The sequence below is a fragment of the Xyrauchen texanus genome, chromosome 40 (assembly GCF_025860055.1).
Source record: "Xyrauchen texanus isolate HMW12.3.18 chromosome 40, RBS_HiC_50CHRs, whole genome shotgun sequence".
NCBI lineage: Eukaryota > Metazoa > Chordata > Actinopteri > Cypriniformes > Catostomidae > Xyrauchen > Xyrauchen texanus.
The window spans coordinates 585,353-595,352 of record NC_068315.1 but is presented as its reverse complement, the minus strand read 5'-3'; the positions used below and the strand labels follow the sequence as shown (position 1 = coordinate 595,352).

Here is a 10,000-nt window from a genome sequence, read left to right as displayed (position 1 = left end):
TCTCTCTCTTTCTCACTCACACATACAGTCACACACATGCCCACACACACACACTGGCTCACTCACTCTCTCTCTTTCTCACTCACACATACAGTCACACACATGCCCACACACACACACTGGCTCACTCCACTCTCTCTTTCTCACTCACACATACAGTCACACACATGCCCACACACACACACTGGCTCACTCACTCTCTCTCTTTCTCACTCACACATACAGTCACACACATGCCCACACACACACACTGGCTCACTCACTCTCTCTCTTTCTCACTCACACATACAGTCACACACATGCCCACACACACACACTGGCTCACTCACTCTCTCTCTTTCTCACTCACACACACAGACTCACACAGACACACACACACAGACACACACACAGTCTCACACTCGCAGACACACACACACACACAGACACACACACACACACACACACAGTCTCACTCACACTCGCAGACACACACACACACAGACAGACTCACACACACAGACACTCACACACACAGACTCACACACACAGACACACACTCACACACACACACACACACACACACAGACTCACAGACACACACTGTTCTCAAGGGCGGGCCAGTTCACCCAAAAACACCCTCATGCAGCCCAGACTTAAATATTGATGTTTCTCACCCACAATTATTAATTCAGCAACATTATACAGGGTCAGAAACAGGGGTCGGGGATTGGGGTCAGGGGTCATCAATACATCATTGTTTGTAATTGGTTGGTATTTTGGGCATTCTGTGAGGAAGTGCAGTTCTGTCTCAATCACTCCCAGAATGCATTGGGAGCACAGTCTGTCCTCGCGGGGCGGCCATGTCTGTCTGCGGCGGGACGTCTCTATAGTGAGACTGTGCTCGCTGAGTCTGTACATCATCAGTGCTTTCCTTAATGTTCTGTCAGTCACTGTGGTCAGAGTGTTTATCACCGTGTACTCTCGATTTAGTGCCGAATGAGACGGTCCGATCTCCTCAGGTGTGACCTCAGTCAGTCTCAGGACAAGCTGGCACAGGGGACTCTTCAGCTGAGCTCAGCTCTTGGTGTTTTAGGCCGAGGTAAGTGTGTGTCTTTGTGATTTCAATGCTTCTGTTTGATAACGAATCAATCACTTAAGTTATCATATCACTTCAGAAGACATGGGTTACTTTTATGCTGCATTTATGTGCTTTTTGGTGCTTCAAAGTTCTTCTCACCATTCACTTGTATTGTATGGACTTACAGAGCTGAAATATTCTTCTTTAATTCTTCATTTGTGTTCTGCAGAAGAAAGTAAGTCACATCTGGGATGACATGAGGGTGAGGAAAAGATGACAGAATTTCATTTTTGGGTGTACTGTCCCTTTAAGGATGTTTGGATATTTTTATAAGCCTTGATTTTTTTTATTAAAGCTTGTAGATACTGAGAAATAAATTAATTCAATTGTCCAAACTTGTGGCTGTGTGATGATGATGATGATGATGATAATAATAATAATAATAATAATAATAATAATAATATGCTTTATTTATGTAGTGTAGCGTCAGAAAACAATAAGCAAGAAATGTAACAAAGTAACATCGTTTAGAGGTGATCGTAGATACAGTGCAAATGCAAAAGCATACATAAGATCAAAATTAATCATATTAAGATGTCTGCAGAATCATGCATGACAATAATTTAAGATGCCTTTTATTATTATGCATTTAATCATTTTTGGAATTGTTCTATGATGTCTCTTGAGTTTATGGAGATCAGACATTGTAAGTAAATAATGGGTACATTTACAAAAATTATAATTACCCATTTTAAGTTAGAATAATGTACTTTATATAAACACATTCTGATGTAGAATATAATTGGAGTTTAATATGTGAGCTACGGTCAAATATGGCAAATCTAATGTTGAATTATTGCAGAAATGTCCTGATGTGGTTGTGGCGCCCCCTGCTGGACAGATCGCAGCACTCGCACACAACCTCTGAGACTGTTCTCCAGAAAACAGACGTGATGAATAACTGCCCCCCTGACTGTATGTTACTCTGGGACTCTTTCCCCTTTGCTGTGGGCCCCTCTAGACCTGTGGGCCCTTAAGAGTTGTTACCACTGTTCACTGCATTATCTGCGGCCCTGCACCTGAGGAAGAAGCGTGATGTGGCCCAGAACTCTCAGGTGTTTAATTAAACAAAGGGGCTACAAATGTATGATGGTGGATCCGTGACGGCAGATTGAGTGTGTTTGAGACACTGGAATCTTTAGAGTCCCTTTATTTCATTTTGGAAAGTATTTACAGTCATAACTGTAACTGTACAGACCGTTTCTGTTCTCTCCTCTGATAATCTTTGGATCTCAGTGATGTTCTCAAACGCTAAACTGAAGAAATAATTACATTTATGACATGCAAAGGCCCTGGGGCCAATTATCTCCAAGAGCCTCCCTCCACCCAATAGTTGTTGAGGATGGGGATGGGGGGTTGGGGGTTCATGCAGGAAGGAACACTAAACTAAAGCCCAGGTCGCCCACGGGCCCCCCGGGCAGTCAAGGGCCATCACGGGCACCCCGGGCAGTCAAGGGTCCCCCAGGAAGTCATGGGACCCCAGGGCAGTCACGGGCTGTCAAGAGCCCCCCGGGCAGTCACGGGCAGTCAAGGGCCCCCCGGGCAGTCGCAGGCAGTCATGGGCCCCCCGGGCTGTCAAGGGCAGTCACGGGCAGTCATGGGCCCCCCGGGCTGTCAAGGGCAGTCGCGGGCAGTCATGGGCCCCCCGGGCTGTCAAGGGCAGTCACAGGCAGTCAAGGGCAGTCATGGGCCCCCCGGGCTGTCAAGGGCAGTCACAGGCAGTCAAGGGCCCCCCAGGCAGTCAAGGGCAGTCGCAGGCAGTCATGGGCCCCCCGGGCTGTCAAGGGCAGTCACGGGCAGTCATGGGCCCCCCGGGCTGTCACAGGCAGTCAAGGGCCCCCCGGGCAGTCAAAGGCAGTCATGGGCCCCCCGGGCTGTCAAGGGCAGTCACAGGCAGTCATGGGCCCCCCGGGCTGTCAAGGGCAGTCACAGGCAGTCAAGGGCCCCCCGGGCTGTCAAGGGCAGTGACAGGCAGTCATGGGCCCCCCGGGCAGTCACGGGCAGTCAAGGGCCCCCCGGGCTGTCAAGGGCAGTCACGGGCACCCCGGGCAGTCACAGGCAGTCACGGGCCCCCCGGGCAGTCACGGGCTCTCAAGGGCAGTCACGGGCAGTCAAGGGCTCCCCGGGCAGTCACGGGCACCCGGGCAGTCACGGGCACCCCGGGCAGTCATGGGCCCCCCGGGCAGTCATGGGCTCTCAAGGGCACCCCGGGCAGTCACGGGCCTCACGGGGCCCCCGGGCAGTCAAGGGCAGTCACGGGCACCCCGGGCTGTCAAGGGCGCCCCCTCGGGCATTCAAGGGCCCCCCAGGCAGTCAAGGGCTCCTAGGCCCAGTCTGTAATCCGTCCCTAATTTTAGTCTAGAAATGGGCCACTATTGGTATCCGGTCATTATTTGAGCTCGTTTGGCCTTGAAGCGGATATTAAGGGTAATTTGCATCTTATGATGAAATGTCCATAAACGCATCATAATTTAGTGCCAATCATATCTATAATAAAAACTTGCATAATTCTCTGTATTACAAAAATGGTCATTTACATATTTTTATATTAATAATGGTTAATTTTACTCGTAATTAAAGTGTAATTCTTGAGATCTATAACTGACGAAGAATTTCACAATGACCAGCAATTACTGATATCTGTAACGAACCTCGTAATCCAGATGCACAGAACAGCTTTGATGATGTCATCGTTCAATAGTATTTAATAACATCAAACATTACTGTAACATTTGAACAATAGTGAAAGTTGAATTATAGATGTATTAAATGTCCAGAGGGCTTGTCATAAACATCCAAATATTACCATCATATGTTCAAATCTATACATCTATACACCGTCCAAATATGTTCAAACTTCATCTTGTATTTACGGAACATTCTGTACATATGTTCATACATTAACATGACTTTACCATCTACATCGGCATGTAATCATTAACACAAACATCCATGGATTATATGTTTATGGGGGGCGGCAAACATTCGGATCCGTTGCGGTCCATCAGGAAACATGCAGATGATCCAGATTAATGCACAGAAACATCCGGAGATAATGAAGTTCTGAATTATAATATAAAAATAATTATAGGAGGTGAGAAGCGCATCAAAGCACTCGTTCCAGACAGACGTCACAAACTGTCTACGTTTATATTCCAACAAACATTTGCTCTCTGTTCGTAACGGGCAGAACTCCAGAAGAAACGTCCAGAATGCCTCGACGTCACCGGAAAGAGGCGATGAGGGACAGAACGAAACGTTGAAGAGTCCCTCTGCTCCCGGGACATGCAGCGAGCGCTCGGATGAATAACGGCGGGCAGAAGATGGATGATGAGCTGCAGAAGCGTGACGTCGTGTGTGTGTGTGTGTGTGTGTGTGTGTGAGTTTACAAGCCGCCTGAAACACACACAGAGTGAACACACTTGACCAGGTCAATTCTGGAAAAAAGTATTTTTCAGTTTTTACATTCACATTTTAATTGTTATTTTTTATATTTTATAACCCGCTCAGAGATCTGAACATTAAGTAGCGAAAATCATTTTTACTAGAAAACACCCAAAAACATTCATTACAAAAATATAAAAGCATAAACCTTCTACTGCATGCATTATGAAATCAATGTAAAATATAAATAATTATTTTGTCTTGCATAAAATCAACCACATTACTAAAATATATATATTTTTTTTTTTGGAAGGGGGGAGGGACATTTCAGGTATGTTGCTTATAAGAATCATTGTGTAACAATGCAAAGAAATTATAAAAAAATAGGCTTTTAGGACGTCTGTGTATCTCAGCGAGTATTGACGTTGACTGTCACACCTGGAGTCGTGGTTTGAATCCAGGGGGTGCTGAGAGACTCCAGTCAGGTCTCCTTAGCAACCAAATTGGCCCAGTTGCTAGGGAGGGTAGAGTCACATGGGTTAACCTCCTTAGCAACCAAATTGGGCCGGTTGCTAGGGAGGGTAGAGTCACATGGGGTAACCTCCTTAGCAACCAAATTGGGCCGGTTGCTAGGGAGGGTAGAGTCACATGGGCTAACCTCCTTAGCAACCAAATTGGGCCGGTTGCTAGGGAGGGTAGAGTCACATGGGGTAACCTCCTTAGCAACCAAATTGGGCCGGTTGCTAGGGAGGGTAGAGTCACATGGGGTAACCTCCTTAGCAACCAAATTGGCCCGGTTGCTAGGGAGGGTAGAGTCACATGGGGTAACCTCCTTAGCAACCAAATTGGGCCGGTTGCTAGGGAGGGTAGAGTCACATGGGGTAACCGCCTTAGCAACCAAATTGGCCTAGTTGTGCGTGGATGCCGCGGAGAATAGCGTGAAGCCTCCACATGCGCTACGTCTCCATGGTAACGCGCTCAACAAGACACGTGATCAGATGCGTGGACTGACGGTCTCAGACGTGGAGGCAACTGAGGCGAGTCACTACGCCGCCACGAGGACTCAGAGCGCATTGGGAATTGGCCGTTAGAAATTGGTGTTAAAAAAAATAGGCTTTTATTTATTTACATATTTGTAGTAAAAGTGACTATACGTTTTGCAGATGTCAGATTCCTACAAAGTAATAGTAAAAAAGCAGCAAAGAAGAATGCTTTTAAGACTTTAACTGCTTCATGACACAATGTAACAGAAATTGTACATAAAAGAAAGTTTCATCTTTAACTTTATGCCTTTCGGAGATCAGTTCATCTTCTACTCACTTAACTATTCAGCAACAGACATTTTGGCCAGGGGTGCACAAACTTTTGCATGCCACTGTAATTATGCTAGCTCATCTGACAGCATGATGCCGGTGGATCATGTTCAGTCTCATTGTTTTGGTGGATGCTAGTGTCACTATAGAGTGTGTGTGTGTGTGTGATCAAGAGCTACAGGCTGCAGTTCACTGAATGGCCACAGGTGTCACTAATAACAAGCGTTTCTCAATCTTACGTACTGCGCCTTTAAGAAAAGCACCAGGGTTGCCAGATTGGGCGGTTTTGCAATCTTTTTTGTGGGCAAAAATGGGTTTGGGCGGGTGGATAAAAATTGGGCTGGTTTCGGATCAGTTCGGCAGGTTTTTGTAGCCGAAACATCGGTACTTTAGATCCTTCTTTCGGCGACTATCTGTTCAGTAGCCTACTCTCACTCACTCACTCACACACTCACACACACACACACACACACACACACACACACACACACACACACACACACACACACACACACACACACACACACTACAGGTCTGGCTGACGTTCCCCCTAAACTCACAACAGACACTCCCTCCCTTCAGCTCACGTCACGCATGCCGGCATCGCCCTCCCCTCAAACACACTAGATTGCGCGGGGTTTTCAAACTTAGCTAGCTGACTGACAATATGCCAAAGTGGGCAAAATATAGAAAACGTTACAGGAAAGAGTGGGAAAGAGATCCAGACTTAAAGTCATGGATTGCACCGGGTGCAGAAGGAGGAAAGGCACACTGTAAATACTGCAACGCTGATATCCGTGCTCATTTAAAAGATCTTAAAGATCATGCAGCCACCAAGAAGCATAAGGCAAGGTGCCAGCCAACGGTCAGACAGTTAGCAGAGTGGGTGAGTCCAGTAACCCTGACATTCAGCACTGCGGGAAAAATATAATTTCCGGGTTTGGCCTTAGAATACCAGTAAAATCGACATTTTTTCCATATTAATTTGTGAATATTTTAAATGTTTAATAAAGGGGCAAAAAGTCATAAACAATACGTCAAGATACATTTTTTATTATATAAAAATAAATATTTATTATATATTTATTTTATTTATTATACAATATATTTTTTAATTTTTTTAACTGCAGCATTTGCAGTCAAATTTTGGTGTTCAACTTTGCGTTTTAAAAATACAACAACCGTTAATTTTTGATTACAGGTTAAAAAAGGATAAACGAATGGACGCAAAGTACACGGACCAATGGGTCATTTGAAAACTCGTTAATGATTATCATGTGTTTAAACGAGAAACCATAGCGAGAAACAAGCCAAAACAAATTTGGGCGTTTTTTTTGTGCATTCTCGCGGTTTTTGACGAGGTTTTGGGCTGGAAAACCTTGCTGGCATCTGGCAACCCTGAAAAGCACACTGTTTACATTCAGTAAGCGCCTGAGAAAATACATATGTGTATCTAACGTGTAGCTCAAGATGTGTTTGACAGTCAGTGTGGAAGCTCTATATATTTGGTGTTTCAAATAGATGATGAAACAAATCTATATTATTATATATATTCTATTCTATTATTTTCAATTTGTCCTAAACGATCTGGGCGTTTTGTAGGATTTTAGATATTTATTTTTGCAATGTGCAACATTTCACTTAAAGCAAGAAAGTATTATTAAAAATGAACTGCACAATGTGCATTACCCACCTGCCATTCAGTCCCTAGAAAAGATTCTTGCTTTTCTGTGAAGAAATAATCCACAAAAGAGAGAAACGGTGAATCGTTCCGCATCAAACACACACAGAACATCATTAAAATCATTGAAGGTGTCGAGCAACTGAAGGAACATCCTGATATCTCTCACACATATGGAGCAGCTTACTTATTACTCACCCTAGTGTTGTTCCAAAGCAGTATGTTTTGATGGAACACAAATGAGAAGTTTAGAAAAATGTTACGCCGCTCTTTTCCACAAAATTATAGTGAACACGACTCAAATTTGAGTCAATAGATTTGCGAGGAACATTCGTTTCATGTTCTACCGAAGCCAATGGAAATCATACAGGTTTGGAACTACATGAGGGTGAGTGAATGACAGTACTGTCCCTTTAAGACGCCAGTTGAAACAATAAGACGCGAGTGCATTGCTATAAATACTATTTCATATGGAGTGCCGCACACAATCAAAACATTGATCTGCCAGACTTACCACAAACATCAGCTTCAGCTTTTCCTGTTTCACAACTTCAAAACAAAAATTGACAGACCAGAATAAAAGCAGAACACACAGAAAAACAAGTGCAGGACAGAAAGAATAACAAGAGTGATGGAAAATAAAGTCTTTAATTTAAACAGACATGCAGCAAAACAAAGAGACGTAAAACAGAGATGATGTGATGCACTGAGAGAAACATCCATAAAGCTTCTGATTTCTGACCCACAATGCATAAAGACAACTATGACAGTTTTATTTGTATGTGCCATTTAGGGGCGGGATTATCTGCAATAGATTGACAAAATAATAAAGTAGCCTGATGGAAAAAATCATTCGATGATGTCACAGATGCAGGATCAGAAATTAAAGCCAGTTAAATTAACAACCGTCCCCAAAATGTGAAATATAGGGGCAAAAAATCCTCAATTTATTTGGAACATTTGATACATTTAAATGTCAAATTTAAGGGTCACTGACTTTTTATTTATTTTTTTCTCCCCAAAATATGTCCTCATAGTGACTCGCTTCAATCCGGGTGGCGGAGGACGAATCTCAGTTGCGTCTGAGACCGTCAATCCGCGCATCTTATCACGTGACTTGTTGAGCGTGTTACCGTGGAGACGTAGTGCGTGTGGAGGCTTCACGCTATTCTCCGCGGCATCCACGCACAACTCACCACACGCCCCACTGAGAGCGAGAACCACATTATAGTGACCACGAGGAGGTTACCCCATGTGACTCTACCCTCCCTAGCAACCAGGCCAATTTGGTTACCCCATGTGACTCTACCCTCCCTAGCAACCGGGCCAATTTGGTTACCCCATGTGACTCTACCCTCCCTAGCAACCGGGCCAATTTGGTTACCCCATGTGACTCTACCCTCCCTAGCAACCGGGCCAATTTGGTTACCCCATGTGACTCTACCCTCCCTAGCAACCGGGCCAATTTGGTTACCCCATGTGACTCCACCCTCCCTAGCAACCGGGCCAATTTGGTTACCCCATGTGACTCCACCCTCCCTAGCAACCGGTCCAATTTGGTTACCCCATGTGACTCTACCCTCCCTAGCAACCGGCCAATTTGGTTGCTAGGGAGGGTAAAAGAAATATTATAAATATCTGATATATATATATCAGATATTATAATTTTAGAAATCAGTTTTTGGTTTGGTCCAAGCACAATTAAGCCCAATTATTCATTGTGACTCCACCCTCCCTAGCAACCGGGCCAATTTGGTTACCCCATGTGACTCCACCCTCCCTAGCAACCGGGCCAATTTGGTTACCCCATGTGACTCCACCCTCCCTAGCAACCGGGACAATTTGGTTACCCCATGTGACTCTACCCTCCCTAGCAACCAGCCAATTTGGTTACCCCATGTGACTCTACCCTCCCTAGCAACCGGGACAATTTGGTTACTCCATGTGACTCCACCCTCCCTAGCAACCGGTCCAATTTGGTTACCCCATGTGACTCTACCCTCCCTAGCAACGCCAATTTGTTGCTAGGAGATATATAAATATCTGATATATTTATATCAGATATTATAATTTTAGAAATCAGTTTTGGTTTGGTCAAGCACAATTAAGCCAATTATTCATTGTGACTCCACCCTCCCTAGCAACCGGGCCAATTTGGTTACCCCATGTGACTCTACCCTCCCTAGCAACCGGGACAATTTGGTTACTCCATGTGACTCCACCCTCCCTAGCAACCGGGACAATTTGGTTACCCCATGTGACTCTACCCTCCCTAGCAACCGGGACAATTTGGTTACCCCATGTGACTCTACCCTCCCTAGCAACCGTCCAATTTGGTTGCTAAGGAGACCTGACTGGAGTCACTCAGCACGTCCTGGATTCAAATTCACGACTCCAGCGGTGATAGTCAGCGGCAATACTCGCTGAGCTACACAGACCCCACCCGGTAACGACGTTATTGAATTAATTTGGAATCTAATTTAATATATTAGTTAAAGAGCA

General features: G+C 44.9%; 2 protein-coding genes across 2 annotated transcripts in view; both read right to left on the bottom strand.

The window, feature by feature from the left end:
• The window catches only part of LOC127633651 (gremlin-2-like), a 36,764-nt gene extending 36,393 nt beyond the window's left edge, over positions 1-371 (bottom strand). The window contains exon 1 of the mRNA XM_052112887.1: positions 1-371. This exon is cut by the window's left edge and continues 500 nt beyond it. The gene's annotated coding sequence lies outside the window, so the exon portion shown is untranslated.
• Positions 372-2,576: 2,205 nt separating this feature from the next.
• Positions 2,577-10,000, bottom strand: part of rgs7b (regulator of G protein signaling 7b) — an 81,995-nt gene continuing 74,571 nt past the window's right edge. The window contains exons 17-18 of the mRNA XM_052112857.1: positions 7,511-7,545; positions 2,577-4,516 (exon numbers count right to left, since the gene is read on the bottom strand). Coding sequence (XP_051968817.1) covers positions 7,525-7,545 — 21 coding nt within the window. The 3' untranslated portion in view covers positions 2,577-4,516; positions 7,511-7,524. The remainder of the gene's footprint in view (positions 4,517-7,510; positions 7,546-10,000) is intronic.